The sequence below is a fragment of the Toxotes jaculatrix genome, chromosome 18 (genome assembly GCF_017976425.1).
Source record: "Toxotes jaculatrix isolate fToxJac2 chromosome 18, fToxJac2.pri, whole genome shotgun sequence".
NCBI classification, from domain to species: domain Eukaryota; kingdom Metazoa; phylum Chordata; class Actinopteri; family Toxotidae; genus Toxotes; species Toxotes jaculatrix.
In genome coordinates, this window is record NC_054411.1 from 11853096 (window position 1) to 11866194 (window position 13099).

A 13099-nucleotide genomic window follows, 5' to 3' on the forward strand; every position below is an offset into this window, starting at 1 on the left:
AACCATGTGAGGTACGCAGTACTGATTAGGAAAGAGGACCTGTCTATATTAAATGTTTATTTCTGGATTTACAGCCAACCATAAACCCCCAAGCAGCATTTTATAGGCGGACAGGGTAATTTCACTGGTGTACTGATGCTGGCTAAAGCCTCGTGATCTATTTTTTGTATGGGCTTCTTTTTTTTTTTGTAGTAATTGCATATTCACATTAAGGGATGTTAGACTTATCTCGAAACGCGATATTTTCCATTACGAAACAATCATAGCAAAGTCAAAACAAACAAATACAATAAAATAAAATAGTTAATAAATACTTTTTATCAGTTATCAATAGTTACAGATATAGAAAGGAAGCTTTTGAACAGCCATGAATGACTTTCAAGCCATAGAACGTGAGAAGTGATTTTTTATGAGGCATGATTAAACTTTAATAATAAAAAAAAAACATCAGAGGTAGTGGTAGTGGTACCTCTATATATAAGTTTTTCCTGACATAGTCGTTTGAATGACTTTCAAGCCATAGAACATAATAAGTGAATTTTTATGAGGTGTGATTAAACTTTAACAAAAAAAACAAACATCAGATTTAATTACTGTAATGTTCTGTGGGTACTTCTTTAGACGTTTTAAGACTTCCAAAATGATTATTGCATTTTCATCTGTTTACACTGTTTTTTTTCTGCACATTTATATTCCTTGTTAATCATAATGTGAATAATAGTAATAGCGTTATTGGTAATGGTTGTTGTGGCATTAGCAGTAAAAGCAGAAGTAGTGGGATAAATCTTAAATGAAAATTTTCTACAAATAAAAATGCATTTATATTTATGATGATCAGTTTCAGCTAACATAGTTGTTGGTGTGTTTATTTTATTTTATTTTATTTTATTTTATTTTATTTTATTTTATTTTATTTTATTTTATTTTATTTTATTTTTGCCTGCAAGTTTGCAAAACAATATAAGTGAGAAAATTATCTGCTCTGATTAACTGATGAAGGAGGAGGAGGCATTCTGTGGCGTGGGGGAAATCTCCCTGGGTTTGAGGACAGATACGTCAGGTTGCTTCTTGCACTCTGGATCACGAAGCTGCAAGAGAGTGTTGGTGGCTTATACGCACAAAGCAAGAGAGGCAGAGATCTGCACATCATCGGCTCAGAGAGTGCAAACCTCACCCGAAGCACAGTGAGTACCAAGCTTTTTGCAAATACATGTGCACGGCAGTGTTTGTGTGATGATAGCTGGCAGTTCTGTGTGTGTTTGTACCTTGGAGCATCTCAGTAGTTTTTCTTTAAATAAATGTTAAAATGCAGAAGGGAAAAATAGGATGTTCAACCCTCTTTGTGTTTTCTCCTTGAAGTTTCAACAACTTTCTCTGTGGGAAAGGAAACTGTTTCATTTTGTGAAACAAAGCTTGGATCGTCAGCTAATTATCATATGATTTAAACCATGTCATATGATGAAATAGCTCTCCCAATGAGAAAACAATAGTTTACAAAGTTATATCTTTGTTAGTGTGGTTGTACCTTATTGACAAAATGGTACATCCCTACTGATAAAAGGTACAACTCAGTCCCATGGTTTCTGACGATGCTGATGTACCTCAAGACAACCCACACAGGAATGATAATGCTTAATCTATCCACAAGTTCTGACTGTTTTTATCTGACAGAGACTGTTATCTGACAGCAAAAAACACCTGCGCCAGTTTCATTTACTGTCACTTTGCATTTCTTCCATGCGTGTGTGTGTGTGTGTGTGTGTGTGTGTATCCCTCAGGCAGCCACAGAGGACCATGGCATTTGCAGGGATGCTGAGCGACGACGACATCAAGGCTGCGGTCCAGGCTTGTCAAGGTGAGTCAGACAGCACACACACACACGCCCCGCACGGAGGGAGATGCACACTTTACAAGCATCTAATCATTAACAGAAGAAGGCATACTTTGCAGGAAATGAATTTACATCCACTTACATATTACAGGGAGAGACAGGCACTGTTAAACCCACTCCCACTCCCACTCCCACTGGGGATAGTTGTGTGATGTGTTGTTCACAGTGGGGACAGGGAGCCTGCAGGTAACCTGGCAGCCATGTGGCAGGAGGGAAGTTACCACCCAGATACCAAAGTGTTTATGTTGAGCTTTCATACAGAGAAGACCAAATCACACAAGCTATACAGCCCTCACATCCCAAAGCACTTAATTATTTATCTCAAGCAATTATGTCTGCATGACAAGGCAGAGACACAGCTCAACCGCTCCAATGAAAATCAAATGTCAGTGCTTACATGCCCTTTATTCAATAAACATCCCCTGTTAGCAATGTTTTTGGCAAAATAACATTCAAACTTTGTCAGGCGTATTTTTTTGCACTTTATGTATGTATCAATAAAAGGATGTGATTTCTCTGATTTCTTTTAAAAAGTGGTGGAAAACTAAAATGTCTAATAAAAGTGGGAATAGCACACAAATCACTTTAGGGTCATGGATACATTTTTTAAAAAGATTTTCCTTCCTTATTTTAAGTAAGTTAAATAGAGTGTAAATCTTTTAATTTCTTAAAGTTTCTTAAAGTCTTCCTCAGCAAATCAGGTCCAGTTACTTGAAAGTAACTCATCCTATATCAGAATATCCACTCTGAATGGCTTGACAAGGAAAGGGCTTTTAACATTTGCATTAGAGCCATGGGCAATATCCATTGTGCTTTGAGTGTTTCAATGGCATAATGACATTGCCTATAATGGTATAAGATAGTGATGCGCTACAGGGTGTATATTGGTAAATGTCATTGGTTGAAGATTGAAAGTCATCTGAGCGAATGAGTAAATGCGACATCTCTATTCAGCCCTTCACCATTCTTGCTTTCTTGTCATTCTGTGATTGACCTCTCACTCCCACATCTGTCTGTCCCTCTCTCTTTGCCAATGTAGCTCCAGGCACATTCGACTTCAAGTCATTCTTCGCGCAAGTGGGTCTGACTGGCGCATCTGAGGCAGATGGGAAAAAAGTGTTTACAGTCCTTGACCAAGACAGGAGTGGATACATTGAGGAGGAGGAGCTCAAGTAAGGATGGTGGAGTGTGCGTGGTTAAAAGGCTTGAGCAAGAACACAGTGTGGTACAGATGTGTGTGAGGGTGTATTTGTGCATGTGTGTTACATCCGTGTTGTAACTCCCTTGTGGTGGCCCTCAGGCAGAGGTTAGTGCATGAATGGAGCACCATTTCTGCTATGAATGAATTGAGCAACATATGTGGGGAAGCCTGGTGAGCTATAGAGAGGGGGATTACAACGCCTCAGAAAAGCCTAGAAGGGAGATTAATACCACCAGAAAAGATCAAGCTTATCACTGATATGTATATATATATTTTTTTTGTCGACCCATCAGACTGTTCCTTCAGAATTTCTCTCCGGGGGCAAGGGAGCTGACTGTGGCTGAGACCAAGAGTCTGATGGCTGCAGGAGATAGGGACAGCGATGGCAAGATTGGGATGGAAGGTGGGTGCTTGTAAAACATCTGAAAAAGCTCGTCAGCGAACAAGAAAAGGAGTCATCTGTACATGGGGGAGCTGTCCACTACTTAGTGCTGAAACTGCAGTCTATAAAAAGCACATACAAACAAACTAGAAAACTATGCCCTCAAACAAGCAAGCAAATAATTTGTTGTTAGTCATCTTGCGTAACCACAATGCTGCATGACACTGACTTCTTGCCTGCAGAAAACTAATCCACTGTTTCTTTTTTTTTTCTCCCAGAGTTCTGTGATCTCCTGAAAAAAAGAGAATAAACACACACGACTACAGCCATCTCTCCCTGTTTTGAATAATGGATTTCTTATGGAAATCCTGACATTCCAGATTGTTTGATGGAAAGACCAGAAACCTCAGATGTCCTGTACCTGCCTGCTGCTCTCCTAGTTGATGTGATACAATAAAGTGTAAGGTGTTTGGTGGACAGATGGCTAAAGCCGGATATTAGTTGTGTGTGTATTTCATTAATCGGGTTCCTGGAATGGATTAATAAATGTAATTATTAGATGTGATATCAGTCTGCTGGTCTTTTTTTTTTTTTTTTTTTTTTTTAAATCGACCTGTAATGGAGAATGCATGAAGTGTCTCATTTCCTAATGTGAAGACAAGCTGAGAGCCCATGGGATGGTATGATTGTTGCAACATATGTGGTGACAGTCAAGATATTCGGGGTTTCAGTTTCGCTTACTCAAGAGTCTTAAAGTCTGTGCGAGGTATCATTCACTGCAATGTGTTTGTACTGATGGGGAAAGTTAGAGATGATAATGTGTGATAATTCATTAGGAGCCTTTTCACCAAATTAACTTAATATATTTATGCAACATAAAGAGAGATCTGCTTCTTGATGTGCTTCATCAAAGTGACATCTGTTGATCTGTGTTCTCATTTTATTTAATTAAAAAAAATTATATACATATATATCAAATGGGAAACATTTAGGATAAAGTATAGAGTTCCCAATTTGCGCCTGGGCATGAAATCACTCAGCTGTACTCTACTTATTACATCCAAATGACGCTCATGGATGACAATGGACAAACCCCCATTCTGATTCACTGAGTAATTTATGTCCTAAAATATGTAGCGATAAGGAAATGGAAAAGCCACTGAGCTAAATTTCCCCAATTTGAGGAAATCATTGATTTTAATTAGGCGTGATTTTGCAATTAAAATTGATGGGACCCCTCCTCAAATCTCAGAACACGAGTTCTTCCAAAAATCCTCATTCTTTCCTAATTAGGACTAGTACTGCCTTCTGCTGGACGGATTTCGAATTTCTGCAGACCAAGCAGAAAAAAAATCCCCCATAATTATGCCAAATACTTTTTATATACGGAATAGATACACTGAGGTGAGTTTCCGTGATGATTACTTAAGGTTGAAAGGACCTAAATTTTATTAGTCTTAATGTTTGTATTTCATAAAGAGGTCATATAGACCACAAAAAAACCTAATACAGTCCATCGATCACACGTGGCTAACGAAAACATTGAGAAAAGGGCGTTCACATCCTTGGTTGAGTTATTAATGTGTGAAAAATGAACTGCATTTAGGGCTATGAAAAGTCAAAGTAAAATGAGTTGTCAACATATTGCCAACTTGTTCACGTGTTCACACACGCAATCTCTCGGCACACAGAAAATAGTCTGAATGATTAGTGCATTGCCTACTAAGGACAAGGATCCTGCGGTGTAGGCCCCTAGTTCTTGTCCCTGTGAGGACGCTGAGTTCGCTGAAAACACGACTCGCTGAACTCGCTGTGGAGTTCAGACGAACCATATGGAAATATACTACAGCCTATACTTTAGGTAGCTATAGCTAGTTAATGTCACGGGGCAGCAAACAGCTAGAGGTCGCACATTTCTATCATCTGAGATCATCTCAGGGCGGTGTTGCAACTCCAGTCCCTCACATTCAAGAATAGAAAGCCTGACTCCAATACTTTTTTTTTTTTTTTTTTTTATAAAGAACTCATTCTAAAAACTCAGAAGAGACAGAATACAAACTATTTGGGAAATAACCAGACAGTAACGTACATTCCAATTCTGAGCAGGCCTACCATAGATACTGCAGGTATTACTAAATAACTCTGATATTGTTAAAGATAAAATATATAGTTAAGCTCCATTAAGTTGGACAGACGCGCTGCAGGGTCACAATGCATACGAATGGGCTCCATTTTACTGATACTACACAAGACTGAAATAACATATACACTACAGAGGAATACATCTCTATAATCATATATAATATAAATAGTGATAACACAAATTAGATTAAAAGCAATAGTGTTTTAATGGCAGTAATAATTATTATAACAGTCCCCCCCAAACCCCTTTACAACATCTGAGTAGCCCAACAGACTATTTCTTCCCAGAGAGATTAATTACGTTTAATGCCGTGAAATAAATATTTCCTCTGTTAATTGAGAAAGTGAACAGCATTTGGCATTTGGCTCCGAGTTCCCCTCACAAATTGAAACGGCGGTGGGGGACATGGCCCACGGCCTGCACTCTCACACATCTCCAATCATTTCATTTATATTCTCAGATGAAACTCGCAACAACATCAAGCTCAGCATCTGAAAACGCTGGCTATAAATCATATGCAGTGCAACATGTCCCGTGAAGTGAGCGAGCAGCGGGGCCTGCTCAGGTTTCCACACGTCTAGCTATAGGCCTCATGGCAGCACATGGTAGCATCCTCATTTGTTCACCTAAAAATAGGTCGAGACTACTAGACACATTTTTTCGAAACCCATGCATCTTGGTACCTGATACTGAGACTCAAAGCTCTGTAAATGGTGTTGCTCAACGATATATAAGAGAGAGGGAAAGGAGCTTGGGGCATTCGCTCTAGTCCGCCTTGGTTTTCACTCGCCTCAACGCAGCGCAAAGGTGAGTGGGAAGTGCGCCCAGCAAAGGCCACACTGACTTCTGGCAGATTGCACTGGGAGGAAAGGGATTCAGACAAGGAGATCCCCGTGGACTATAAACTGTAGAGAGAAATGGAACCAACATAGCCAACAACTACTCGGACCACAGGACGATTCAATCAGTGCGATAAGGAGGCCAGATTTGGCCATTTGATTTCAAAGGATCAACGTTTGTGGATGATAATTTGCGCTATCATTGCGTTTTCTCCCCCAGCTGCATTGTTTATTTCTGGCAGTGATTCATGTTGCCGTGATTTGGCCTCTCAGTGGGAGCATCATCTATTTAGTGCCATAGCAGCCTAACGCTTTGGGATAAACAGAGTCAGACCTGTGCTGTGATCAGACATCCGGAGGGCAAAGAGTAGCTCTTTAGCCCATTAAAAAAAACAGGAAAGAAAGAAAACAGGAAAACAGGAGCGGTGGTTCTTCGTGGCAGGCTTTGCAAATTAAAGCAATTAAGTTGCTTAATCGTGAGCAAAACAAAGAAGTGGCTTTGGAAATGGTTGAAAACGTAGCTTTCCAATGCAATGTTTATATGAGCTGAACTTTTACTCTCTTATGAAGCTACTGCAGGAATAGCCTTGCTCGGTTCTTGGACGTTAATGTCTGGCTACTGATGCATGATTTTAATCCTCAGACCCAAGGCTGCTTCATGCATTTTGATTAAAAACAGCAGCCATTTGAGAGAAGCATATTAACCTCTCTGAATACCTCTCTGAAGTCACTGTCTCATAGGCCTACAGAGTATCTGAATCTCCCAGATAGATCAGTATTTCAGATGGTTTGCTTTGAAGAAGGATATTTACAATGCAAAAAACATAACCACTGTATAGGACTTGTGATGTTTTCACTAACAGTGAACTATGTCTTCTTTCCCCTCTCAGATTAAAAAATGGCCTTCGCTGGTGTCCTCAATGATGCTGAAGTGAAAGCAGCTCTGGACGGCTGCTCAGGTGAGCTCCATTATCATTAGTATACAGTATATTAAACAGTAAATGCAGTGAACTGATTTCTTCATTTTTCTTACTATTGGCATATTGTGAATCTTCACAGCAAATTCAAATAAATTTAAAAGAGCTGATACACAGTTATCACATTAGATCAACACTGAAGTCCTAAGCTGTGCTCATGCAGCCTGTAGGGTGCTAATGGTGTGAAAATCTGTGTTCCAGCTGCTGACTCCTTCGACTACAAGACTTTCTTCAAGGCATGCGGCCTGGCCAGCAAGTCCTCAGAAGATGTCAAGAACGCCTTCAAGATCATTGACCAGGACAACAGTGGCTTCATTGAGGAGGAGGAGCTGAAGTAAGACATCATCATAGCACTTCACACTTAAAGCTGACACCCGATGCTTAGGCCTCAGTGGCCCAAAAATATGCACCAGATATAATATTACAGTCTTGTGTTTAATTTAGGTCTAAATCAATCTGAAAACAAGAGGTAGCCTTTCTTTTCCACCTCATTTGTACATGTTAGCTTGGCTTGGCTACAATCTGAGAGTCAAATAACACACTGACTGCATCTAAAGAGAGCCCATGTTCAGTGAAGCCTGAAAGTTTTAGGACTCTGTACATTAAAATCCTTATAGACAAGCTTTTGGAAACATTTCATTTTGTTGTTAAATCTCAAGCAGGGGGAAAAAAGGCAAAGGAAACCCATTCTACATAAAGATTTAGTGCAGATCAATCAATACAGACTGAGATATACATCATTTTAACTACTGCTATTTGTCCACCTTTCAGGCTGTTCCTGCAGAACTTCTCTGCTACCGCCAGAGCACTCACTGACAAGGAGACCAAGACTTTCCTCTCTGCTGGTGACAGTGATGGTGATGGCAAGATCGGAATCGATGGTAAGAGTTCTTTCTTAGTGGAGCAGGGCACACTTTCCCATCTTTGAATATAGCAGCACACAGCAAAGACAAACAAAATTATTTCTGATGCCTATTGGCAATTAATCTTTATCACAATTTAATTTCTAACACCCATTCACATATTTTCTGTAGCTGCACAGACTCAAACTCTTGGTCAGAGAGTGGGTCCAATCAGTCTAGCTCATACCACCCTGATGACATGATAATCTGAATACATTTTGCTCACTACTAATGGCAGTTTTATTCTACTTTCACAGAGTTTGCTGCCCTTGTAAAGGCATAAATTTCCATTGACCAAGATCTACTTCTTTTCATGGAACTGCGAACTCCTTGCAAGATTCAATAATCATCAGCTGAAAGAATATTTTTTATACCTTATTTATGAGTTGCCTGCGGACTATTTCTCAACATGGAACACATACATTACTGCTAATGTTATTCAGATGTGTTATATGTTCTGAAAAATGACTTGTGCAAACTGTACAACACCATCTGCACTTCTGAGGAAGAGTGAATAACCAGGAATAAATACTCTTTTGGTGTAAAGTCATCTTGTTCAGGGCAGTCGTCTTTGAATTGGTCAACTTTTCTCTTGAATTATACAACCCACTGTCTTCACATAGCTGTAGCTATGTCAACACAATGGGTAGAGGAAGAGGCGGTGCTAAATGAGTTTCCACTTACTAGGGGTTTTGGATACTTGGGAGGCGCTGAGAGATGGTTTGCAATGGCCTGCCCAGCATTTGTTTTGATAATTGGCTAATGAGAAAGGGGAGTGTAGCTGGACACAAACCACTAGTTGGCAAACACAGTGGGAATGGCCCTGGGGCTTTGCTCGCATACTTCCTGGATCCAGGGAGGTTTTACAATGGATAGCTGTCACACAAAGTGTAATTAGGTGCTCTGTTCCAAGGTCTTTTTCTTCACCAACTGCTGCGTAGTCAATTAGATGATGTGCTGTGGCAACAGGAGGGCTATTAACAGCCACTGTTGTATCAGCAGGACTTTTAGCAGGTTACATCTGCTGCTAAGATGCAAATCTTTAGTGGTCTGAAGGGTTTTTAAATTGTTTTATTTCCTTGCAGTGTTTGGAATGTGCCACATTTTCTTGGAGAATATTATACATACATGAATTGGCCTAGAAAGACATTTGAACAGCTCAAATGTTATATTAAAGTCAAATTGCAGTTCCACTGGAAGTTATGAATGTTAAGGGAATTGCCAGTCAGCAATATGTAAACCCTGAACCGTATCAGATGACCAACCAGTGGTCAAAACAGAAAGAGACATGATGATAGAAGTCTACTGTTTCTCCAGGCTCACCCCACAGGGTAGTGCTGCCACCTACAGGCCAAGAAAATACGGTTCAGAATATCCCTCTCCCCCTTTTCTTTATCTTGGTTTGGAGAAAAAAAATTATTTCTTTGTGCTTTTAAACATTTTAAGCATATGAAGGGTAAATTGACTCACAAAGAAAAATGGGCCATGTCCAAGTAGTATCAGAAGAGGGTTTTTTTTCTTTGACTAATTTGGCAGATAAGATAATAAATACATTTTTAGAATGTGTAAAATAATGGGGCTGAATGAAATTTGGAAAATTTGCACTGTTTCTATGCACCACAATTAGGACTGGAAGAAAAAAAAAGATGCAGCCTAACTTTGACAAAATACAAACTATTGCATCATTTAGGCATCTTTATACACTCAGCTTGACTAAATGTCTAAACAGCAAAAACATTTATTTCCTCACAAAGTGAAGTAGAATTTATTTTTGCACATTTAACATTAACCTTCAAGACATATCATGTCCTTCAAGGCATATCACATCTAACGACTGTTTGTCCCCAAAACACGCCCAAAAGACTAAAAGTAAATTCATGTATAAAATAGCCAATGCCTTCCAAATCAACAATATTACAAGAAAAGAGGGAAAACAACCAATTAGTGCCACTTACGCCAGCTCTAATGCATGCATGCTCAGTATCCACCCTCTTGAACATAGCTGTGTTGCCAGCAGCATTTCCAATTCGTCCTCCTCAGCAGTGCACAGGCCTATTCTTAGCATTGGAGGGTGGGGTGGGGGGGTATGAAAGACTTCTTCAAACGCACCTTTTAAGCGTCTTCATTTGTGAAACTTAAAATAGAGCGCTCTCTGGCCACAGGGCAGATTTTCGCCACCCCCTTCTATCGGCGGTGTCAGTTATCTTATGCCTCGGATTTCGATGGAGTGAAACTATAAAAGGTCACCGGGAGCACCGGGGAGATCACTGCAGTGGACTCGAGTCTTGTCTGTATCATCTGTACCCTACAAAGCAAAGACAGCAGAGGTGAGTTTGAATGAAAGGAGAAAGAGAAAACCACAGGATCCCCGCAGACAAAAGCCGCAGCATCAGTCTTGGCATCTCTGAGCAAACGTTAATGATTTTTTTTAAACATTATGGTTTAATAAGGACTTCGCACTGCAATGCAGCATCCAAAGAAAGAGATGCGTTTTTCTTTTTCTTTATTTTTTTTGTCTCTGGGAGCGTCAGCGGCATGAAGACATGGATTACTGGTCAGACCTCCCAGCATCTATAGAGCTGTGTCAATCTCAGCCTCACCGAATTGGGATTTGGAAATGCAACATCAGACATTACCTTCAGAAAGAAGTGGACTGAATAATTTACCCTTTGAAATGTGAAATCTCTCTATTTCTATTTTATTCGGAACAGTTATCAGAATTTAAAAAAAAAAGAAAATAAATACTTTTCTGGCAACAGATCAAACTGTTCTGCAAATGTCATTTGCTGCCACTTCTTATTTATTCTAAATTAGAAAAGAAATACGAATATAGTGAGACACAATCCACACATGTGATACGGTAAAGTTCACAGCTGGCTCCCCGGCGATCACCCTGCCATAATACACGCTACTTTAAAAGTTTAATCGTCGCTTTTATTTTATTTCTGCAGATCAAAATGGCCTTCGCAGGTGTACTGACTGATGCTGACATCACTGCAGCCCTGGATGGGTGCAAAGGTGAGTCCTCAAGTGACAATGACAAAATCCCAATCACAGCACCACTAAGTGTGGTGACAGTGTTTTTTTGTTTTGCTTTTTGGAGCATTAACAGCTACTTTATTTGGTTGATTTTTTTTTTTTTAAACAACCCGCGTTGATTTCAGGCGCTGACACATTCGACCACAAGAAGTTCTTCAAGTCCTGCGGTCTGGCCGCCAAGACTCCCGAGGACGTGAAGAAGGCCTTTGCCATCATCGACCAGGACAAGAGCGGTTTCATTGAGGAGGATGAGCTGAAGTGAGACACACACTTGTGGCAACACAACACACAGCAAACACCACCACCTTTGTCGCCAAACAGACGTCCACACATCAGACCATACAAAGACATTCTTGATTTTTTTTTGGGGGGGGGGGGGGGGTCCTGATCCGTAAGGTCAAACTATCTTTAGACGTCCTAATTTCTCCTATTTGGCCAAATGGCTGTAGATCTTTTTTATTGTCTTTTGATTAACTACATCCAATAATTTATGGCTGCTGTCAAAATAATAGGCTTCTTCGATCCGTGGTAAAACATTTTTATGACGAGTTCTGCAGTCTGATTTCCAAGTGAAGTGTGCCTCGGCCAAAGCGAGCTGGGGTCCTTGAACTCACCACCGCCTCTGTGTGTCCGCAGGCTGTTCCTGCAGAACTTCAAGGCAGGTGCGCGCGTACTGACCGACACCGAGACCAAGACTTTCCTCAAGGCCGGTGACACCGACGGTGACGGCAAGATTGGCGCTGATGGTAAGGGCACCCATCGACCTCCTCTGATGCGGGCTGGTTGAAGCAGTCTTTAGATATTTTTGGCGCAACTTCTGAGCGGATGCCACCTGTGTGTTTTCTTCTGTCTCCCTGCAGAGTTCGCTAGCTTGGTTAAGGCATAAAATGGCAACTGACCAACAACACCTGCTCTGATGGAACAACAAAGCCCACGTCGACCTCCCCCCTTTTCATCTGAATATAAATGATTTTTATACATTTGCTTAAGAGACGTTTCCTCCTATGCAACACACTGTCCAAAAATGATGATTGTGAATGTCGCTCGGTTGTGTTCATGTCTTAAATATGAATTTTGCTTACTGTAAAATCTGTGATGCACTTTCCAGGAACGAACGGTAAAAAAAGAATAAACATTCTTTTGCTACGGTCCCATGGGAATTTTATTCTTCACGTATGATTTGTGTCTCTTTTCAATTCACACACACGCAAAACATCAGAAAAATTCTGTACAACCACTTCTCTATTTCTCTCTCCATCAAATTCAATTTCAATTTTAACCCAATTAAATAACAAGCCTACATGTGTGGCAAAATATGTTAAGGTAAATAGTAAATAAAGAAAAACAACTTGATGGTAATTTTAACTGGTGATGTAATCCTTACCCTTACAGTTAATGCTCCCTCTCTCTCTCTCTCTCTCTCTCTCTCTCTCTCTCTCTCTCTCTCTCTCTCTCTGATATAATGCATTCCCTAGCCCCTTACCCAAACCATAACCTGAACCAAAATCTATCCTGAACCCTAAAACCAAGTCTTAACCCTCAAATAGCCCTTTGAAGGTTTTCCAGAAAGTGAACACAGGCCAAACTCTCCTCAGTTTCCCAAAATGTCCTCACACTGTAAGGTGTCTTCTCAAATTGGTCCTCACAAACATAGAAGAACAAGTAAACGCACACAAACACACTTGTACATGCAGTTTATAAGTGTGTGCGTGTGTGTGCGTGCCT

General features: G+C 40.2%; 3 protein-coding genes across 3 annotated transcripts; all 3 read left to right on the forward strand.

Moving 5' to 3' along the window:
• The first annotated feature begins 993 nt into the window (after positions 1-993).
• On the forward strand, positions 994-3784 carry LOC121198272 (parvalbumin beta-like). Its single transcript, XM_041062270.1, has 5 exons — positions 994-1184; positions 1779-1855; positions 2931-3063; positions 3386-3495; positions 3753-3784. The coding sequence occupies exons 1-5, from the start codon at positions 994-996 to the stop codon at positions 3782-3784; spliced, it is 543 nt and encodes a 180-aa protein (XP_040918204.1).
• Positions 3785-6333: 2549 nt separating this feature from the next.
• On the forward strand, positions 6334-8885 carry LOC121198181 (parvalbumin beta-like). The gene is made up of 5 exons (XM_041062110.1): positions 6334-6424; positions 7347-7415; positions 7635-7767; positions 8205-8314; positions 8593-8885. The coding sequence occupies exons 2-5, from the start codon at positions 7355-7357 to the stop codon at positions 8616-8618; spliced, it is 330 nt and encodes a 109-aa protein (XP_040918044.1). The 5' UTR covers positions 6334-6424; positions 7347-7354; the 3' UTR covers positions 8619-8885.
• A 1680-nt stretch (positions 8886-10565) lies between these two features.
• LOC121198180 (parvalbumin beta-like) lies at positions 10566-12534 on the forward strand. The gene is made up of 5 exons (XM_041062108.1): positions 10566-10662; positions 11287-11353; positions 11500-11632; positions 12011-12120; positions 12235-12534. Exons 2-5 carry the CDS (start codon positions 11293-11295, stop codon positions 12258-12260), a joined length of 330 nt encoding a protein of 109 aa, XP_040918042.1. The 5' UTR covers positions 10566-10662; positions 11287-11292; the 3' UTR covers positions 12261-12534.
• Positions 12535-13099: the final 565 nt, after the last annotated feature.

What these genes read in the sequence shown, in the direction of transcription:
- LOC121198272 (XM_041062270.1), top strand. Translation starts at nt 994, where the DNA reads ATGAAGGAGGAGGAGGCATTCTGTGGCGTGGGGGAAATCTCCCTGGGT. An exon ending in TGCGGTCCAGGCTTGTCAAG is followed by an intron (nt 1,856 to 2,930) that starts GTGAGTCAGACA and finishes TTGCCAATGTAG; the next exon opens with CTCCAGGCACATTCGACTTC. An exon ending in TGGCAAGATTGGGATGGAAG is followed by an intron (nt 3,496 to 3,752) that starts GTGGGTGCTTGT and finishes TTTTTCTCCCAG; the next exon opens with AGTTCTGTGATCTCCTGAAA.
- LOC121198181 (XM_041062110.1), top strand. Translation starts at nt 7,355, where the DNA reads ATGGCCTTCGCTGGTGTCCTCAATGATGCTGAAGTGAAAGCAGCTCTG. An exon ending in AGCTCTGGACGGCTGCTCAG is followed by an intron (nt 7,416 to 7,634) that starts GTGAGCTCCATT and finishes TCTGTGTTCCAG; the next exon opens with CTGCTGACTCCTTCGACTAC. An exon ending in ATTGAGGAGGAGGAGCTGAA is followed by an intron (nt 7,768 to 8,204) that starts GTAAGACATCAT and finishes TCCACCTTTCAG; the next exon opens with GCTGTTCCTGCAGAACTTCT.
- LOC121198180 (XM_041062108.1), top strand. Translation starts at nt 11,293, where the DNA reads ATGGCCTTCGCAGGTGTACTGACTGATGCTGACATCACTGCAGCCCTG. An exon ending in ATTGAGGAGGATGAGCTGAA is followed by an intron (nt 11,633 to 12,010) that starts GTGAGACACACA and finishes GTGTGTCCGCAG; the next exon opens with GCTGTTCCTGCAGAACTTCA. An exon ending in CGGCAAGATTGGCGCTGATG is followed by an intron (nt 12,121 to 12,234) that starts GTAAGGGCACCC and finishes GTCTCCCTGCAG; the next exon opens with AGTTCGCTAGCTTGGTTAAG.